Source organism: Cheilinus undulatus, linkage group 1 (genome assembly GCF_018320785.1).
Source record: "Cheilinus undulatus linkage group 1, ASM1832078v1, whole genome shotgun sequence".
NCBI classification, from domain to species: Eukaryota; Metazoa; Chordata; class Actinopteri; order Labriformes; family Labridae; genus Cheilinus; species Cheilinus undulatus.
Genome location: NC_054865.1, coordinates 59,034,892 through 59,056,990, shown reverse-complemented (window position 1 = coordinate 59,056,990; position 22,099 = coordinate 59,034,892). Strand labels below are relative to the sequence as shown.

Here is a 22,099-nt window from a genome sequence, read left to right as displayed (position 1 = left end):
TTACAGAAGAACCTGAGCTAAAATTACAGAGGAACCTGAGCTACATTTACAGAGGAACCTGAGCTACATTTACAGAAGAACCTGAGCTAAAATTACAGAGGAACCTGAGCTACATTTACAGAGGATCCTGAGCTATATTTACAGAGGAACCTGAGCTACATTTAAAGAGGAACCTGAGCTACATTTACAGAGGATCCTGAGCTATATTTACAGAGGAACCTGAGCTGCATTTACAGGGGAGCCTGAGCTAGATTTACAGAGGAACCTGAGCTGCATTTACAGGGGAGCCTGAGCTAGATTTACAGGGGAGTCTGAGCTACGTTTACAGAGGAACCTAAGCTACATTTACAGAGGAACCTGAGCTACATTTACAGAGGATCCTGAGCTATATTTACAGAGGAACCTGAGCTGCATTTACAGGGGAGCCTGAGCTACATTTACAGGGGAGTCTGAGCTACGTTTACAGAGGAACCTAAGCTACATTTACAGAGGAACCTGAGCTACATTTTCAGGGGAACCTGAGCTACATTTAAAGAGGAACCTGAGCTACAGTTACAGAGGAACCTGAGCTACATTTACATAGCAACCTGGGCTACATTTACAGAGGAACCTGAGCTACATTTAAAAAGGAACCTAAGCTACATTTACAGGGGAACCTGAACTACAGTTACAGAGGAACCTGAGCTACATTTACAGGGGAACCTGAGCTACATTTACAGGGGAGCCTGAGCTACATTTACAGGGGAACCTGAGCTACATTTACAGAGGAACCTGAGCTACAGTTACAGAGGAACCTGAGCTACATTTACAGAGGAATCTGAGCTACATTTACAGGGGAGACTGAGCTACGTTTACAGAGGAACCTGAGCTACATTCACAGAGGAATCTGAGCTACATTTACAGGGGAACCTGAGCTACATTTACAGAGGAAGCTGAGCTACATTTACAGGGGAACCTGAGCTACATTTACAGAGGAACCTGAGCTACATTTACAGAGGAACCTGAACTACAGTTACAGAGGAACCTGAGCTAAAATTACAGATGAACCTGAACTACATTTTCAGGGGAACCTGAGCTATATTTACAGAGGATCCTGAGCTGCATTTAAAGGGGAACCTGAGCTACATTTACAGGGGAGCCTGAGCTACATTTACAGGGGAACCTGAGCTACATTTACAGAGGAACCTGAGCTATATTTACAGGGGAGCCTGAGCTACGTTTACAGAGGAACCTGAGCTACATTCACAGAGGAACCTGAACTTCATTTACAGAGGAACCTGAGCTACATTTACAGAGGAATCTGAGCTACATTTACAGGGGAACCTGAGCTACATTTACAGAGGAAGCTGAGCTACATTTACAGAGGAACCTAAGCTACATTTAAAGGGGAACCTGAGCTACATTTACAGGGGAGCCTGAGCTACATTTACAGGGGAACCTGAGCTACATTTACAGAGGAACCTGAACTTCATTTACAGGGGGACCTGAGCTACATTTACAGGGGAACCTGAGCTACATTTACAGAGGAACCTGAGCTATATTTACAGGGGAGCCTGAGCTACGTTTACAGAGGAACCTGAGCTACATTCACAGAGGAACCTGAACTTCATTTACAGAGGAACCTGAGCTACATTTACAGAGGAATCTGAGCTACATTTACAGGGGAACCTGAGCTACATTTACAGAGGAAGCTGAGCTACATTTACAGAGGAACCTAAGCTACATTTAAAGGGGAACCTGAGCTACATTTACAGGGGAGCCTGAGCTACATTTACAGGGGAACCTGAGCTACATTTACAGGGGAACCTGAGCTACATTTACAGAGGAACCTGAACTTCATTTACAGGGGGACCTGAGCTACATTTACAGGGGAACCTGAGCTATATTTACAGGGGAGCCTGAGCTACTTTTTAAAAGGAACCTAAGCTACATTTACAGGGGAACCTGAACTACAGTTACAGAGGAACCTGAGCTAAAATTACAGATGAACCTGAACTACATTTTCAGAGGAACCTGAGCTACATTTACAGAGGAACCTGAGCTACATTTACAGAGGAACCTGAGCTACATTTAAAGTGGAACCTGAGCTACATTTACAGGGAAGCCTGAGCTACATTTACAGGGGAACCTGAGCTACATTTGCAGAGGAACCTGAACTTCATTTACAGGGGGACCTGAGCTACATTTACAGAGGAACCTGAGCTACATTTACAGAGGAACCTGAGCTACATTTACAGAGGAACCTGAGCTACATTTACAGAGGAAGCTGAGCTACATTTACAGAGGAACCTAAGCTACATTTAAAGGGGAACCTGAGCTACATTTACAGGGGAGCCTGAGCTACATTTACAGGGGAACCTGAGATACATTTACAGAGGAACCTGAACTTCATTTACAGGGGGACCTGAGCTACATTTACAGGGGAACCTGAGCTACATTTACAGAGGAACCTGAGCTATATTTACAGGGGAGCCTGAGCTACGTTTACAGAGGAACCTGAGCTACATTCACAAAGGAACCTGAACTTCATTTACAGAGGAACCTGAGCTACATTTACAGAGGAACCTGAGCTACATTTACAGGGGAACCTGAGCTACATTTACAGAGGAACCTGAACTACAGTAACAGAGGAACCTGAGCTAAAATTACAGAGGAACCTGAGCTACATTTACAGAGGAACCTGAGCTACATTTACAGAGGAACTTGAGCTGGATTTAAAGAGGATCCTAAGCTACATTTATAGGGGAACCTGAACTTCATTTACAGGGGAACCTGAGCTTCATTTACAGGGGAACCTGAGCTACTTTTTAAAAGGAACCTAAGCTACATTTACAGGGGAACCTGAACTACAGTTACAGAGGAACCTGAGCTACGTTTACAGAGGAACCTGAGCTACATTCACAGAGGAACCTGAACTTCATTTACAGAGGAACCTGAGCTACATTTACAGAGGAACCTGAGCTACATTTACAGGGGAACCTGAGCTACATTTACAGAGGAACCTGAGCTACATTTACAGAGGAACCTGAACTACAGTAACAGAGGAACCTGAGCTACATTTACAGAGGAACCTGAGCTACATTTACAGAGGAACCTGAGCTACATTTACAGAGGAACTTGAGCTGGATTTAAAGAGGATCCTAAGCTACATTTATAGGGGAACCTGAACTTCATTTACAGGGGAACCTGAGCTACTTTTTAAAAGGAACCTAAGCTACATTTACAGGGGAACCTGAACTACAGTTACAGAGGAACCTGAGCTAAAATTACAGATGAACCTGAACTACATTTTCAGAGGAACCTGAGCTACATTTACATAGCAACCTGAGCTACATTTACAGAGGAACCTGAGCTACTTTTTAAAAGGAACCTAAGCTACATTTACAGGGGAACCTGAACTACAGTTACAGAGGAACCTGAGCTAAAATTACAGATGAACCTGAACTACATTTTCAGGGGAACCTGAGCTACATTTACAGAGGAACCTGAGCTACATTTACAGAGGAACCTGAGCTACATTTAAAGTGGAACCTGAGCTACATTTACAGGGGAGCCTGAGCTACATTTACAGGGGAGCCTGAGCTACATTTACAGAGGAACCTGAGCTACATTTACAGAGGAAGCTGAGCTACATTTACAGAGGAACCTGAGCTACATTTACAGAGGAACCTGAGCTACATTTACAGAGGAACCTGAGCTACATTTACAGAGGAACTTGAGCTGGATTTAAAGAGGATCCTAAGCTACATTTATAGGGGAACCTGAACTTCATTTACAGGGGAACCTGAGCTTCATTTACAGGGGAACCTGAGCTACATTTACAGAGGAACCTGAGCTACATTTACAGAGGAACCTGAGATACATTTACAGAGGAACCTGAGATACATTTACAGATGAACCTGAGCTGGATTTAAAGAGGAACCTAAGCTGCTTTACAGAGGAACCTGAGCTGGATTTAAAGAGGAACCTAAGCTGCTTTACAGAGGAACCTGAGCTCATTTACAGAGGAACCTGAGATACATTTACAGATGAACCTGAGCTGGATTTAAAGAGGAACCTAAGCTGCTTTACAGAGGAACCTGAGCTGGATTTAAAGAGGAACCTAAGCTGCTTTACAGAGGAACCTGAGCTGGATTTAAAGAGGAACCTAAGCTGCTTTACAGAGGAACCTGAGCTGGATTTAAAGAGGAACCTAAGCTGCTTTACAGAGGAACCTGAGCTACAGTTACTCTGAACCCTGATGTCAGGTAAACTAGAAAAGAATCAAAATAAAGCCCAACCTTTGAATGAGGAGGTGTGTCCAAAACTTTTGACCGGTACTGTAGATCAGGGGTTCTCAACCTTGTCAGGTCACCCATAAGGGGAGACATACGAGAGCTTTCTGGTGCCCAGCCAAACTGGGGGACCATGGAGGTCAGCAAAACCATGATCCATTATAAAGTTAACTTGTGATAACCATAATTTATATCTAACCTGATAGAAAAACCACTCTTATCGAAGAAATAAATATCTTTTTAATCATTTGTGTAGTAAATAGCCTTCTTAAAATGTGAATCCCTTTTGTTGACAAAAAAAAGGGATTAAAATGGGTTAAAGTGGAAAAAATTGGCATAAATAGTGGTAAAAAGGAGTTCAGTAAAGGCTGAAATGGCTTTAAACTGGCCAAAATGTGTGAAAATTTGGTTAAAAAAAATAATAATAATTTAATTGAAAAATTGATATAAACTGGCAAAAAAGTGTTAACTAAGAAAGAGAAAATAGGCAGATATAGTAGTGAAATGGGGATAAAATGGGAAAAATTGGGTGTAAAAAAGTGGTAAAAAGGGGTTAATAGTGGCAATAACGGGTCATCAGAGGCAACATTAATCTTAAGAGGCAACACTAGGCAGAAAAAAAGTAGTGGAAAGAGTTTAAAACTGAAAAAAGTAGGTGTTAAATGGCAAAAATGTGTTAAAATTTATGGGAAAATTAATGAAAATGGGTTAAATTTGTCTAAGGTGGCAACAGTGTAATTTTAAAAATATTCTTACTATTTTTTAGGGAATATGGTGACCCCCTCTCAGTGTCTCGCGACCCCAAATGGGGTCCCAACCCCAAGGTTGAGAACCACTGCGATAAATGTTGTCAACACTAATAATGCCCTTGTAGTATCGAGGCGGGTATTGTTGCAGCCTGGACCTCTTGTCTCATGCCCTCTTGTCTCATGCCCTCTTGTCTCATGCCCACTCGTCTCATGCATCGGCGTGTACAACGGCAAGTTGACAGGGTCAAAAACACAAATTGGTGATTTTTTAAATGGATTCGTGGGTAAGTTCCCGAGTGTTTGTTATAATCCACTCTAGAACGTTCTGCTGTACAACGAAGAAATCTCACACTGAACAATAAATGTTTCATTTATTTGTGTCTTTTAAGACATAGACTCCATATTCTTCTTACACTTCACAGGAAAAATGCTCCATCTGCAACTACATATGTTTTGGGGTGTGTGTGAGTGTGTATATGTGTAGGTGTGTGTGTGTGTGTGAGTATGTGTGTATGTGTACTATCACTTAAACACAAGATAAGACAGTGCATTCACAGAGCCTGTGAGCTGAGGCACAATAACTACAGAGGTACAACATTCTGTACCAACAGTGGACAGAAATACCCCGATTCCATTACATACAATGCTTAAAGCAACTTTTCACCCAGGATTACTAAAATAAAATGATGAATACAGGATGATTTTCAGTCCGTCTGCATTTATCTTGAAGACACATGTTGTAAATGTTTTATTCATTAGCTTGATTGTCAAAAACACAAACAAGACATTCATGCTTTTATTTTGAAACATTGGAAGCTCGGAGGCAAACCGGGAGAGAGGGCATGAGGCGAGAGGGCATGAGGCGAGAGGCTCCGAGCTGCAGCCATACAGTCTTGGTAGTATCAGTGCTACACATTCCGGTACAGTAGGTGGCGGTATGTACCTCTAACGGTGGAAACCCGCCATAAAACAGAGCGGCGAAGAAGCAGAAGCAGCAGAAGAAGAAGAGGAAGAGGAGGAAGAAGTCTTGTGTCTTTTTGCAGAAACCTTAACTGTTTCTGATCTCGGTAAATCTTCGGATGAATGAATTAAAGCTGTGCGCGCTCCCGTCAGGACCACGTAGCGCTTTACACGTCAGACGCATGGGACGTCACATCCCCGCCCCTCCGCGTGCTGTCATGTGTGAGTGCAAACGGGCTGCTGTTGAACCGAGTTCTCGGGTTAATGTTTGACTCCTGCAGGGCCACATGAAGTATAGACTGGACGGGGTGTTGAACCCAGTCCGAGCAGGCCCCGTAGACCAGTTTGACCAGCACTAGAGAGAGTAAACCAGTAAGATGTCAGCAGCAGCGGTGAGAGCAGCTAAACAGGCTCTGAGGAGAGAGATCCGACGGAGAGTGTCAGCTCTGAGTGAGGAGGAGAAGAGGAGACAGTCAGCAGTCCTCTCTCTGAAGGTGAGACCCTTTATAATGGTAGAATATAATGTTAGAGCTACTCTTTATTATGTTAGGATATAATGTTAGAGTTACTCTTTATCAGATTAGAATATAATGTTAGAGTTACTCTTTATCATGTTAGAATATAATGTTAGAGTTACTCTTTATTATGTTAGAATATAATGTTAGAGTTACTCTTTATTATGTTAGAATATAATGTTAGAGTTACTCTTTATTATGTTAGAATATAATGTTAGAGTTACTCTTTATTATGTTAGAATATAATGTTAGAGTAACTCTTTATTATGTTAGAATATAATGTTAGAGTTACTCTATCAGATTAGAATATAATGTTAGAGTTACTCTTTATTATGTTAGAATATAAGGTTAGAGTTACTCTTTATTATGTTAGAATATAATGTTAGAGTTACTCTTTATTATGTTAGAATATAATGTTAGAGTTATTCTTTATTATGTTAAAATATAATGTTAGAGTTACTCTTTATCAGGTAAGAATATAATGTAAGAGTTACTCTTTATCAGGTTAGAATATCATGTTAGAGTTACTCTTTATCAGGTTAGAATATAATGTTAGAGTTACTCTTTATCAGGTTAGAATATAATGTTAGAGTTACTCTTTATCAGGTTAGAATATAATGTTAGAATTGCTCTTTTTTATGTTAGAATATAATGTTAGAGTTACTCTTTTTCAGGTTAGAATATTATGTTAGAGTTACTCTTTATCAGGTTAGAATATAATGTTAGAGATACTCTTCATTATGTTAGAATGTAATGTTAGAGTTACTCTGTATCAGGTTAGAATATAATGTTAGAGTTACTCTTTATCAGGTTAGAATATAATGTTAGAGTTACTCTTTATCAGGTTAGATTATAATGTTAGAGTTACTCTTTATTATCTTAGAATATAATGTTAGAGTTACTCTTTATCAGGTAAGAATATAATGTTAGAGTTGTTCTTTATCAAGTTATAATGTAATGTTAGAGTTACTCTTTGTCGGGTTAGAATATAATGTTAGAGTTACTCTTTATTATGTTAGAATATAATGTTAGAGTTACTCTTTATCAGGTTAGAATATAATGTTAGAGTTACTCTTTATCAGGTTAGATTATAATGTTAGAGTTACTCTTTATTATCTTAGAATATAATGTTAGAGTTACTCTTTATCAGGTAAGAATATAATGTTAGAGTTGTTCTTTATCAAGTTATAATGTAATGTTAGAGTTACTCTTTGTCGGGTTAGAATATAATGTTAGTGTTACTCTTTATGTTAGAATATAATGTTAGAGTTACTCTTTATCAGGTAAGAATACAATGTTAGAGTTGCTCTTTTTTATGTTATAATGTTATAGTAACCGTTTATCAGGTTAGAATATGATGTTAGAGTTACTCTTTATCAGGTTAGAATATAATGTTAGAGTTACTCTTTATCAGGTTAGAATATAATGTTAGAGATACTCTTCATTATGTAAGAATATAATGTTAGAGTTACTCTTTATCAGGTTAGAATATAATGTTAGAGTTGCTCTTTATTATGTTAGAATATAATGTTAGAATTGCTCTTTTTTATGTTAGAATATAATGTTAGAGTTACTTTTTATCAGGTTAGAATATAATGTTAGAGTTACTCTTTATTATGTTAGAATATAATGTTAGTGCCACTTTTTATCAGGTGAGAATATAATGTTAGAGTTACTCTTTATCAGGTTAGAATATAATGTAAGAGTTACTCTTTATCAGGTTAGAATATAATGTTAGTGTTACTCTTTATCAAGTTAGAATATAATGTTAGAGTTACTCTTTATCAGGTTAGAATATAATGTTAGAGTTACTCTTCATTATGTAAGAATGTAATGTTAGAGTTACTCTTTATTGTGTTAGAATATAATGTTAGAGTTACTCTTTATCAGGTTAGAATATAATGTTAGAGTTACTCTTTGTCGGGTTAGAATAAAATGCTAGAGTTACTCTTTATCAGGTTAGAATATTATGTTAGAGTTACTCTTTATCAGGTTAGAATATAATGTTAGAGATACTCTTCATTATGTTAGAATGAAATGTTAGAGTTACTCTTTATCAGGTTAGAAATGATGTTAGAGTTACTCTTTATCAGGTTAGAATATAATGTTAGTGTTACTCTTTGTCAGGTTAGAATATAATGTTAGAGTTACTCTTTATCAGGTTAGAATATAATGTTAGAGATACTCTTCATTATGTAAGAATGTAATGTTAGAGTTACTCTTTATTGTGTTAGACTATAATGTTAGAGTTATCCTTTATCAGGTTAGAATATTATGTTAGAGTTACTCTCTATCAGGTTAGAATATAATGTTAGAGATACTCTTTATCAGATTAGAATATAATGTTAGAGTTACTCTTTATTATGTTAGAATATAATGTTAGAGTTACTCTTTTTTATGTTAGAATATAATGTTAGAGTTACTCTTTATCAGGTAAGAATACAATGTTTGAGTTACTCTTTATCAGGTTATAATAGAATGTTAGAGTTACTCTTTATGTTAGAATATAATGTTAGAGTTACTCTTTATCAGGTTAGAATATAATGTTAGAGTTACTCTTTATCAGGTTGGAATATAATGCTAGAGTTACTCTTTTTCAGGTTAGAATATTATGTTAGAGTTACTCTTTATCAGGTTAGAATATAATGTTAGAGATACTCTTCATTATGTTAGAATGTAATGTTAGAGTTACTCTATCAGGTTAGAATATAATGTTAGGGTTACTCTTTATCAGGTAAGAATACAATGTTAGAGTTGCTCTTTTTTATGTTATAATGTTATAGTTACTCTTTGTCGGGTTAGAATATAATGTTAGAGTTACTCTTTATCAGGTTAGAATATAATGATAGTGTTTGTTTTATGTTCTAATGTTAGTGTTACTATTTATCAGGTTAGATTATAATGATAGAGTTAATCTTTGTCGGGTTAGAATGTAATGTTAGAGTTACTCTTTGTCGGGTTAGGATATAATGTTAGTGTTACTCTTTATGTTAGAATATAATGTTAGAGTTACTCTTTATCAGATTAGAATATAATGTTAGAATTACTCTTTATTATGTTAGAATATAATGTTAGAGTTACTCTTTATTATGTTAGAATATAATGTTAGAGTTACTCTTTATCAGGTTAGAATATAATGTTAGAGTTACTCTTTATCAGGTTAGATTATAATGTTAGAGTTACTCTTTATCAGGTTAGAATATAATGTTAGAGATACTCTTAATTATGTAAGAATATAATGTTAGAGTTCCTCTTCATTATGTAAGAATGTAATGTTAGAGTTACTCTTTATCAGGTTAAGAATACAATGTTAGTGTTGCTCTTTTTTATTTTAGAATATAATGTTAGAGTTACTCTTTATCAGGTTAGAATATGATGTTAGAGTCACTCTTTATCAGGTTAGAATATAATGTTAGAGTTACTCTTTATGTTAGAATATAATGTTAGAGTTACTCTTTATCAGGTTAGAATATAATGTTAGAGTTACTCTTTATCAGGTTGGAATATAATGCTAGAGTTACTCTTTTTCAGGTTAGAATATTATGTTAGAGTTACTCTTTATCAGGTTAGAATATAATGTTAGAGATACTCTTCATTATGTTAGAATGTAATGTTAGAGTTACTCTGTATCAGGTTAGAATATAATGTTAGAGTTACTCTTTATCAGGTTAGAATATGATGTTAGAGTTACTCTTTATTATGTTAGAATGTAATGTTAGAGTTACTCTTTGTCGGGTTAGAATATAATGTTAGAGTTACTCTTTATCAGGTTAGAATATAATGAAAGTGTTTTTTTTTATGTTATAATGTTAGAGTTACTCTTTATCAGGTTAGAATATAATGTTAGAGTTACTCTTTATCAGGTTAGAATATAATGTTAGAATTGCTCTTTTTTATGTTAGAATATAATGTTAGAGTTACTCTTTTTCAGGTTAGAATATTATGTTAGAGTTACTCTTTATCAGGTTAGAATATAATGTTAGAGATACTCTTCATTATGTTAGAATGTAATGTTAGAGTTACTCTGTATCAGGTTAGAATATAATGTTAGAGTTACTCTTTATCAGGTTAGAATATGATGTTAGAGTTACTCTTTATTATGTTAGAATGTAATGTTAGAGTTACTCTTTGTCGGGTTAGAATATAATGTTAGAGTTACTCTTTATTATGTTAGAATATAATGTTAGAGTTACTCTTTATCAGGTTAGAATATAATGTTAGAGTTACTCTTTATCAGGTTAGATTATAATGTTAGAGTTACTCTTTATTATCTTAGAATATAATGTTAGAGTTGCTCTTTATCAGGTAAGAATATAATGTTAGAGTTGTTCTTTATCAAGTTAGAATGTAATGTTAGAGTTACTCTTTGTCGGGTTAGAATATAATGTTAGTGTTACTCTTTATGTTAGAATATAATGTTAGAGTTACTCTTTATCAGGTAAGAATACAATGTTAGAGTTGCTCTTTTTTATGTTATAATGTTATAGTAACCGTTTATCAGGTTAGAATATGATGTTAGAGTTACTCTTTATCAGGTTAGAATATAATGTTAGAGTTACTCTTTATCAGGTTAGAATATAATGTTAGAGATACTCTTCATTATGTAAGAATATAATGTTAGAGTTACTCTTTATCAGGTTAGAATATAATGTTAGAGTTGCTCTTTATTATGTTAGAATATAATGTTAGAATTGCTCTTTTTTATGTTAGAATATAATGTTAGAGTTACTTTTTATCAGGTTAGAATATAATGTTAGAGTTACTCTTTATTATGTTAGAATATAATGTTAGTGCCACTTTTTATCAGGTGAGAATATAATGTTAGAGTTACTCTTTATCAGGTTAGAATATAATGTAAGAGTTACTCTTTATCAGGTTAGAATATAATGTTAGTGTTACTCTTTATCAAGTTAGAATATAATGTTAGAGTTACTCTTTATCAGGTTAGAATATAATGTTAGAGTTACTCTTCATTATGTAAGAATGTAATGTTAGAGTTACTCTTTATTGTGTTAGAATATAATGTTAGAGTTACTCTTTATCAGGTTAGAATATAATGTTAGAGATACTCTTCATTATGTTAGAATGAAATGTTAGAGTTACTCTTTATCAGGTTAGAAATGATGTTAGAGTTACTCTTTATCAGGTTAGAATATAATGTTAGTGTTACTCTTTGTCAGGTTAGAATATAATGTTAGAGTTACTCTTTATCAGGTTAGAATATAATGTTAGAGATACTCTTCATTATGTAAGAATGTAATGTTAGAGTTACTCTTTATTGTGTTAGACTATAATGTTAGAGTTATCCTTTATCAGGTTAGAATATTATGTTAGAGTTACTCTCTATCAGGTTAGAATATAATGTTAGAGATACTCTTTATCAGATTAGAATATAATGTTAGAGTTACTCTTTATTATGTTAGAATATAATGTTAGAGTTACTCTTTTTTATGTTAGAATATAATGTTAGAGTTACTCTTTATCAGGTAAGAATACAATGTTTGAGTTACTCTTTATCAGGTTATAATAGAATGTTAGAGTTACTCTTTATGTTAGAATATAATGTTAGAGTTACTCTTTATCAGGTTAGAATATAATGTTAGAGTTACTCTTTATCAGGTTGGAATATAATGCTAGAGTTACTCTTTTTCAGGTTAGAATATTATGTTAGAGTTACTCTTTATCAGGTTAGAATATAATGTTAGAGATACTCTTCATTATGTTAGAATGTAATGTTAGAGTTACTCTCTATCAGGTTAGAATATAATGTTAGAGTTACTCTTTATCAGGTTAGAATATGATGTTAGAGTTACTCTTTATTATGTTAGAATGTAATGTTAGAGTTACTCTTTGTCGGGTTAGAATATAATGTTAGAGTTACTCTTTATCAGGTTAGAATATAATGAAAGTGTTTTTTTTATGTTATAATGTTAGAGTTACTCTTTATTATGTTAGAATGTAATGTTAGAGTTACTCTTTGTCGGGTTAGAATATAATGTTAGAGTTACTCTTTATCAGGTTAGAATATAATGAAAGTGTTTTTTTTATGTTATAATGTTAGGGTTACTCTTTATCAGGTTAGAATATAATGTGAGAGTTACTCTTTATCAGGTTAGAATATAATGTTAGAGTTACTCTTTATCAGGTTAGAATATAATGTTAGAGTTACTCTTTTTTATGGTAGAATATAATGTTAGAGCTACTCTTTATCAGGTCAGAATATAATGTTAGAGTTACTCTTTATCAGGTTAGAATATAATGTTAGAGTTACTCTTTATCAGGTTAGAATATAATGTTAGAGATACTCTTCATTATAATAGAATGTAATGTTAGAGATACTCTTCATTATGTAAGAATGTAATGTTAGAGTTACTCTTTATCAGGTAAGAATACAATGTTAGAGTTGCTCTTTTTTATTTTAGAATATAATGTTAGAGTTACTCTTTATCAGGTTAGAATATGATGTTAGAGTCACTCTTTATCAGGTTAGAATATAATGTTAGAGTTACTCTTTATGTTAGAATATAATGTTAGAGTTACTCTTTATCAGGTTAGAATATAATGTTAGAGTTACTCTTTATCAGGTTGGAATATAATGCTAGAGTTACTCTTTTTCAGGTTAGAATATTATGTTAGAGTTACTCTTTATCAGGTTAGAATATAATGTTAGAGATACTCTTCATTATGTTAGAATGTAATGTTAGAGTTACTCTCTATCAGGTTAGAATATAATGTTAGAGTTACTCTTTATCAGGTTAGAATATGATGTTAGAGTTACTCTTTATTATGTTAGAATGTAATGTTAGAGTTACTCTTTGTCGGGTTAGAATATAATGTTAGAGTTACTCTTTATCAGGTTAGAATATAATGAAAGTGTTTTTTTTTATGTTATAATGTTAGAGTTACTCTTTATTATATTAGAATATAATGTTAGAGTTACTCTTTATTATATTAGAATATAATGTTAGGGTTACTCTTTATCAGGTTAGAATATAATGTGAGAGTTACTCTTTATCAGGTTAGAATATAATGTTAGAGTTACTCTTTATCAGGTTAGAATATAATGTTAGAGTTACTCTTTTTTATGATAGAATATAATGTTAGAGCTACTCTTTATCAGGTCAGAATATAATGTTAGTGTTACTCTCTATCAGGTTAGAATATAATGTTAGAGTTACTCTTTATCAGGTTAGAATATAATGTTAGAGTTACTCTTTTTTATGATAGAATATAATGTTAGAGCTACTCTTTATCAGGTCAGAATATAATGTTAGTGTTACTCTCTATCAGGTTAGAATATAATGTTAGAGTTACTCTTTATCAGGTTAGAATATAATGTTAGAGATACTCTTCATTATAATAGAATGTAATGTTAGAGATACTCTTCATTATGTAAGAATGTAATGTTAGAGTTACTCTTTATCAGGTTAGAATATGATGTTAGAGTCACTCTTTATCAGGTTAGAATATAATGTTAGAGTTACTCTTTATCAGGTTGGAATATAATGTTAGAGATACTCTTCATTATGTTAGAATGTAATGTTAGAGTTACTCTTTATCATGTTAGAATAAAATGTTAGAGTTACTCTTTATCAGGTTAGAATATAATGTTAGAGTTACTCCCAGCTGATGTCTGTGGGTTTATCCTCAGAGTTTTTCAGAGGTAATAATCAGACATGAGGATCCACCTCTAAACCAGTATAGTTCACTGGACAGAGATTAAAGTGAACCTAGATTAGAATAAAGGTTTCTGCTCTTTATTAATAATGCAGATATTTTTTTAAAGTCAGACTATCCGTGTTAAAGTTCCCACAGATGTTAGATAACAGTTGACAATCCTGTTAATTATTTATGAGTGGACGTTTTTACACAACACTCTGGTCCCTCTGTTACTGAAGACTTCAGTCAGTTTTACTAGTCTTTCTGTAGATCTTTGACCCTTTTATTTATTTATTTAATCAAACATTGTCCATGTCACAATGTCAGAACCCTCTTTAATGTCAACGTGAAACAGATTTCTACAGAGTGATGTTAAATAAAACTGTAATGATAAATCAGTGAGTGGATGAATATTCCTCTGCTTTAACGTGACTGAGCTGATCCAGCAGAGGTCCAGACAGTTGGTGCTAATAGTCTCAGTTAGTGATCGTGGTATAAAAACACCTGTGTCTGGAAGGTCCAGTATTCCTGGCTACCATTACACCATGAAGACAAAAGAACACTCAGAGAAAAGGTTATTGAAAAGTCTAAGTCAGAGGATGGAGTCAGAAACATCTCCAAGTCTCTGAACATCCCCCAGAGTTCAGTTAAATCCATCATGAAGAAATGAAGGAATATGTCACATGTGTAAATCTGCCTAGATCAGACCGTCCTCACAGACTGAGTGGGCGTGCAAGAAGGAGACTAGTGAGAGAGGACACCAAGACACCTATGACTACTCTGAAGGAGTTCCAAGCTTCAGCAGCTGAGATGGAGAGACTCTGCAGACGACAACTGTTGGCCGGGTTCTTCACCAGTCAGAGCTTTAGAGAAAGACACTGTTGAAGAAAACTCAGATTCAATCTGGACTAGAGTTCACCAGAAGGACTGTGGGAGACTCCATGGTCAAGAGGAAGAAAGGTCTTTGGTCTGATGAGACCAGAATGGAGCTTTGAGACCATCAGACAAGACGCCAAACACTGACATCACCACAAACACACCATCCCCACTGTGGAGCACGCTGGTGGCAGCATCATGCTGTGGGGATGCTTCTCAGCAGCTTGCCCTGGAGGGTTCGTAAAGGTAGAGGATAAAATGAATCCTGGAGGTCAATCTTCTTCAGTCTGACGGAGAACTAGGCCTTAGAGAAGATTTATTCTCTAGTCAGACATTGAGCCGAAGCATCTAGAGAAAGCTACACAGGAATGGTTTAAAGACGACAAGGAGAATGTTCTGGAGTGGCCGAGTCAAAGACCTCAGTCCAGGAGAGATTAGGGTCTGGACTTTAATGGGGACTTCAGTCCTGATCCCTGATCAACCTGACAGAGCTTGAGCACTTTATCAAAGAAGAATGGAGTAAAATTCCAGAGTCCAGATGTTTGATCCTGACTGAGACCTATCCACACAGACTCAGAGACTGAGACCTATCCACACAGACTCAGAGACTGAGACCTATCCACACAGACTCAGAGACTGAGACCTATCCACACAGACTCAGAGACTGAGACCTATCCACACAGACTCAGAGACTGAGACCTATCCACACAGACTCAGGGAGACTGAGACCTATCCACACAGACTCAGAGACTGAGACCTATCCACACAGACTCAGAGACTGAGACCTATCCACACAGACTCAGGGAGACTGAGACCTATCCACACAGACTCAGAGACTGAGACCTATCCACACAGACTCAGTGAGACTGAGACCTATCCACACAGACTCAGAGACTGAGACCTATCCACACAGACTCAGAGACTGAGACCTATCCACACAGACTCAGAGACTGAGACCTATCCACACAGACTCAGGGAGACTGAGACCTATCCACACAGACTCAGAGACTGAGACCTATCCACACAGACTCAGGGAGACTGAGACCTATCCACACAGACTCAGAGACTGAGACCTATCCACACAGACTCAGAGACTGAGACCTATCCACACAGACTCAGAGACTGAGACCTATCCACACAGACTCAGAGACTGAGACCTATCCACACAGACTCAGAGAGACTGAGACCTATCCACACAGACTCAGAGAGACTGAGACCTATCCACACAGACTCAGAGACTGAGACCTATCCACACAGACTCAGAGAGACTGAGACCTATCCACACAGACTCAGAGCTGAGACTGAGACCTATCCACACAGACTCAGAGACTGAGACCTATCCACACAGACTCAGAGCTGAGACTGAGACCTATCCACACAGACTCAGAGCTGAGACTGAGACCTATCCACACAGACTCAGAGACTGAGACCTATCCACACAGACTCAGAGACTGAGACCTATCCACACAGACTCAGATGGACTGAGACTGCAGACAGAGGAGACTCTACTAAAGACTGACTAGAAGGAGGAATATTTATGCACTCACTGATATTATATTACTGATTCTTATTTAGTGATATTACTTTGTAGAAATTTGGTTTCACATTGACACTAAAGAGGGTTTTTGTCAAAAAGGTTAATGATATTGACTGTGATAGATTAATAAAATCAATGATAGAGTAAAACCTCTGAGGAGTGAATCCTTAAAAGCTACTGTCCCTTCTAGAGCTGTGCCCTGCTGATGCTGGTATAGTGTAATGTGCTCCATCCCTGCTGTTGTCAGGTTTACTGAGGTCTGCTCTGTCTCATCAGTATTAACATTTGGTGCCTCTGCTTCTCCTCCCAGCTGTTCAAACACCCTAAGTATGTGTCCAGTCAGAGGATCGCCGTGTTTCTCAGCATGCACGATGAAGTACACACTGAGGAAATCATCAGAGCCGTGTTCAAAGAGGGGAAGAGCTGCTTCATCCCCCGATATGAGAGCAGCTCCAGTCACATGGACATGCTGCAGCTGAGGAGTCTGGAGGACATGAGGGCGCTGCCGCTGACGTCCTGGAACATCAGACAGCCTGCAGATGACGACCACAGCAGAGAGGAGGCGCTGTCTGCAGGTGAGCCCATGCTAAAGGACAGGTACAACCCGGTTCCAAAAAAGACGGGGCGCTGTGTAAATGTAAATAACAACAGAAGTCAGTGATTATTAGATCTCCAAAACCAGGGCTGGAGTCTGGGTTCAGGTCCAACCTGAGGGCCTAACAGGGTCCACATTTAACCCGAAACTGTCAACGTAATTTTCACCACTGATGAAAAATGGAAAAAAAGAACTGATGATAGATGACTGTGACATTAAAAAAAGCCAAAATTATACATTTAAAGTCTCAAAATCTGAGATAAAAAGACAAACGTATTAGTTAAAAAGGTCAAAGCATGAAATTAAAATGTAAAATTAAGTTTGTAAAAGGCAAAAATATTAAATTTGAAATTTGAAATCACAACTTTTATAGCTCAAAATATGAGATAAAATTAAAAAAACAAGTTTTAAACATCAAAATAAGAAATAAAATTAGAAATCATGAGTTTAAAAAGTCAAAATATGTCATACAATTTGAAATCAGAAGTTTAAAGGGTAAAAGTATGAGATAAAATTCGAATCATGGGTTTTAAATATTTTAGTTTTTAAAGGGCAAAATACAGGATTAAAGTCTCGGTTAGGAGTTGAAAAGATAAAATTCAAAATCATGAGTTGAAAAGGTCACTTAAATTTAAAAATGTCTTTCTAAAAGGTCAAAATATGAAATTAAAAGCCAAAATTATAAGTTTAAGTTCTGATTTTGAGATGCAAAATTGAAAATTTGACATGAAAACAGAAAAATGATTTCATTTTCCCACCTTCTTGGCTTTTTAACTCATCATTTTTCTCTTTCCTTTTTCTAATCTGGATGACTTAACAAGGATGTTTCAAACCAACAAGGTCAAACTGACATTTTTATACAGGAGGAAATCTGCAGACCTCATACAGGTGGGCCAGTTAGAATAAAAATGGGTTCTGATCATGCAGGCCAGATTTGGCCCCCGGGCCTTGACTTTGACACCCCTGTTCTAAAACATATCTGATCCACAATAGAACAGAGACAGCAGGTCAGAGGTTAAACTCAGACAATTGAACATTTCAGGAAAATATTTAAGAGTGGCAACAATGGGCAAAAAATAGGAAACAAGTGGTATTTGATGACAAAAGGTAGCTATGATGGGTGAGAATTGGTAGCAAAAATGGTGAAAAGGGGCAAAATGGGATAGAAGTGGCAAAAAATGGGTCAACAGTTGTCAAAAAAAGTGTCAAAATTGGTAAAAAGGTAGGAGAAAGTGGCATTTAATGGCAAAAGGTAGTTTAAATGGGTGAAAAGGGGCACAGAAGTTTCCCTCTGTTGAGGTTTTCTGGGGGAATAATATAGTAATAATATTTGAAATTAAGACCACAAATTTCACAAATTTATTTTCATAAATAATCATACAATAGTCACACGTTGAGTGTCACTGCTTTAAAAGCTCTCTCTACTTTCAGCATTGATAGTTCCTTTCCAGATGTCAGAGCTGCCCACGCCATAGGCACTAATGCACCCATACCATCAGAGATGCAGGCTTTAGACCTGAGCCAGGAGAACCAGCTGGATGCTCCAGATCCTCTTTAGTCCACAGGACACAGTTCTGTGGTTTCCTCTGACCACAGAACAGTTTTCCATGTTTCCTCTGACCACAGAACAGTTTTCCATGTTTCCTCTGACCACAGAACAGTTTTCCATGTTTCCTCAGTCCATGTTAAATGAGCTTTGGTCCAGAGAAGACGGACCACGGTGTTTCTGGATCCTGTTCACATATGGCTTCTTCTCTCCATGATCAGCTTTAACTGTCATTGGTGGATGGCACGGCCAACTGTGTTGACAGACGATGATTTCTGGAATGTTCCTGAGCCCATGCAGTGATTTCACTACAGAGTCATGTCTGTCTTTAACGACGTGGCCCCTGGGGGCCCCTGAGGGCCCCTTCAGCCTCGTCCCTTGCTCTCAGAGATTTGTCCAGATTCTCTGTTGATGATATTCTGGACTGTACATGGAGGAGATTCAGAGTCTGGGGAACATTTTTATGAAATGATTCCCTGAGTTTTAGACTCAGTTTTTCACAGATCGTTGAACCTCTGCCCATCTTTACTCCTGAGAGACTCTGCCTCTCTAAAATGCTCCTTTTATACCCAGTCATGATCTGACCTGATGACAATTAACCTGATTAGTTGTGAAATGCTCCTCCAGCTGTTTTCCATCCTATAGTCGCCCCATCTCTACCTTTTCAGACGTGTTGCTGCCATCAGAGTCTAAAGGAGCTCATGTTTTTCCTGAGATGGTGAAACGTCTCATTTCAGCCTCTGATAGGTTGTTTCTGTTCTCCTTTCAATAGAATATGGAGCCCAGCTTTTCTGGACCTGGGGTTGTGATGAACAGAAAGGTCTGACTGCTACTTGTCGGTGAATCACCTGTGTTTGTGTTAATGGGCTGGTCAGCTGTTCTAAGCTCTCACTGTAGATATTTAACCATGGTCAGTCTGCACACCGCTCTACAAGCTACAGCCCCAGAGAGCCAGGCCTCACAGATACAGGTTGACCTATGTTTGTATTTATTTATCTATTTATTTATTGGTGGAATCATTTCAGACGTAGAAAAACAACAATGATCCATCAGGATGTCTCAGAGATCAGGTCTGAGCTCTGCTGTTTAAATGTGTAAATCTTTGGAATCGACCATGAGAGGAGCTCTGATCAGACCTTGGAGCAGGCGTGTGAACCCTGGCTATAGATGACGTTAGTGGAATTAACTGCAGCTCCTGATTGGATCAGCTGTTTCTGCTCCACTGCAGGTTCATGCTGTAAGACAGAGACTGGCCACTAGGTGGAGCTGTGGTTTCAAACAAAGGTTTACTGCAGACACCGAGTTGATCTGACTCTGAGGAGAATTCACCAGACCGTTTATCCGTATTATTACTACTCTGTTGATCAGCATCAGGTCAAAGGTCATAAATAGATCACAGAGAGGCAATGGCAGCCAGATCTCTGAGTCTATAGAGGGTTTTATTCCTGTGTAAAGCACCGTAGCAGTCAGTCTCATTCAGACATGAGGAGCAGACGCTCAGGTTCATGATGATGGAACAGTAGAGTTCAGCTCCTGACAGCAGGTTTCAGATCTCTCCTGGTGTTTTAACTCTGAAATATTATACAGTTCCTAACAAATGTATTAGCCACCCTAAAGTCAGGTTTCTGCTACAGCTGCCCTAAATTAACAGCATTGGTAATTACCAAAATCATTTTGATGTTTCTGCAATGGTTAATATGTAGAAGCTCTTTAACCCAAATGATATTTTTAATGCTAAAATAGAATTATTATTGTTATCCATGAATTTTCACATTTACTGATTTACAAAAAACTGAAAAAATAATAAAGCACATTAATATTTATGATCAGTATGTCAGATTATAGTTATTTACTGTCATTCCTGAACAGAAAAATGAGTTTTAGCGCTTGAATGTTATGCTTGATTCATTTCTGACTTCTCAGAGAAGCCCAGTGAGCCGGCTCACATTTGGGTGAATTCAGTTTGAAATTCCTCATTCCTGTTCAAAATGGTAAAATGTGGAGAGCTGACTGAAAATGAAAGAGTCCGCATTAAAGCACTTCATGATGCTGGATGGTCTCTGAGACAGATATGACAGCTGGTCTACTGTACATGTAAATTTACATGTGCCTGTTTAACAGATGGACAGTTAGCATACAGTGCTGCATGATGCACTGTCTAACGCTGCAGTAAGGACCTTGGCTGTAGTGTCTGTAGTTGCTGCATAGTTGCAGTACTGATGTACAGTCAGATGAACTCCCAGGGCACACCAGTAGACAACCACTGGTTTACTCTGGCTGAAATGGGACATTTTTTACCTTGTAGATATTTTACATTTTTAATTTTGTGCTATTTTATTTTTTTTACCTGCTTTCTAAAACATTTTAGTTTACTGGAAGTTTTCAGATTGAAGTAGATGTAAATGTTAAAATGTTATAAAGTTACTTAATAGAAGTCTGGACATCTTTGAAGTGTGCTCCTTTTTCAGAGACTGATAGTCCAGTGTTTTATTCTTTCCTAAAGGTATGGCCGTCATGTTGAATCTAAATATGTGTTATTGCCCGTCGCTAGCATAAAGGCAGACGTTTTCAGACTTCTGTACCTCCTGACGGTGTTAAACTCTGACTCCTCAGGGGGGCTGGACCTGATCCTGATGCCTGGGCTGGGCTTCGACCGCTCAGGGAACCGTCTGGGGCGAGGGAAAGGTTTCTACGACACGTACCTGGAGCGCTGCATCAGACACCCCAGAGGGAAACCCTACACCATCGCCCTGGCCTTCAAGGAGCAGCTGTGTGAGGAGATCCCCGTGGACGCCAACGACGTCCTCATCGACGAAGTCCTGTACGAGGAAGACCATTGACTCTTCATCAGCGTGGCCGGTCCAGGGTCCCAGTTTAACTGAAGCTAGACCTCGGTCTAAGTCTGAGTGCAAACGGTTCAGGTCCTTCAGCAGAACACGGCCCTATGTGAGGTAAACCCACGCTCACCTGGCTAAAGGTGAGACATCAGGTCTGTCCCAGACCACATTTAGACCAGATCAGGGACTGGGCCGGATTATTTCACATTCTGCTGTCAGTAGAGAATCATAAATGTGAGAGAAGACAGAAAAGGTCTGATGTCTGTAAATGTCTGCGGTCAATAAACCTGAAGAGAGGAGGAGAGGTGTGGTCGTCTCTCATCTTTACACTCCTACAGTTTAGACCTTTAGGAAGGACCAACGTTCACACGTCCTCCTGGCAGCCGTGATGATAAACACCAACTTATCCTGATTAAATCTGCACTTTAAGCATAAATATCCCAGTTTGGTATGTCAGAGAAAAATCCGAGTCAGTTTGACAAATGAGCAGAATCAGCCTGACAGGGAACGGTCTGAACTCTGATCAACTCAAGCAGTGATTCTCTAAATCT

General features: G+C 37.1%; 1 protein-coding gene across 1 annotated transcript; it reads left to right on the top strand.

The window, feature by feature from the left end:
- The first annotated feature begins 6,017 nt into the window (after nt 1–6,017).
- Nucleotides 6,018–21,848, top strand: mthfs (5,10-methenyltetrahydrofolate synthetase (5-formyltetrahydrofolate cyclo-ligase)). The gene is made up of 3 exons (XM_041806905.1): nt 6,018–6,477; nt 16,881–17,145; nt 21,325–21,848. Exons 1-3 carry the CDS (start codon nt 6,361–6,363, stop codon nt 21,549–21,551), a joined length of 609 nt encoding a protein of 202 aa, XP_041662839.1. The 5' UTR covers nt 6,018–6,360; the 3' UTR covers nt 21,552–21,848.
- The last annotated feature ends 251 nt before the right edge of the window (nt 21,849–22,099 follow it).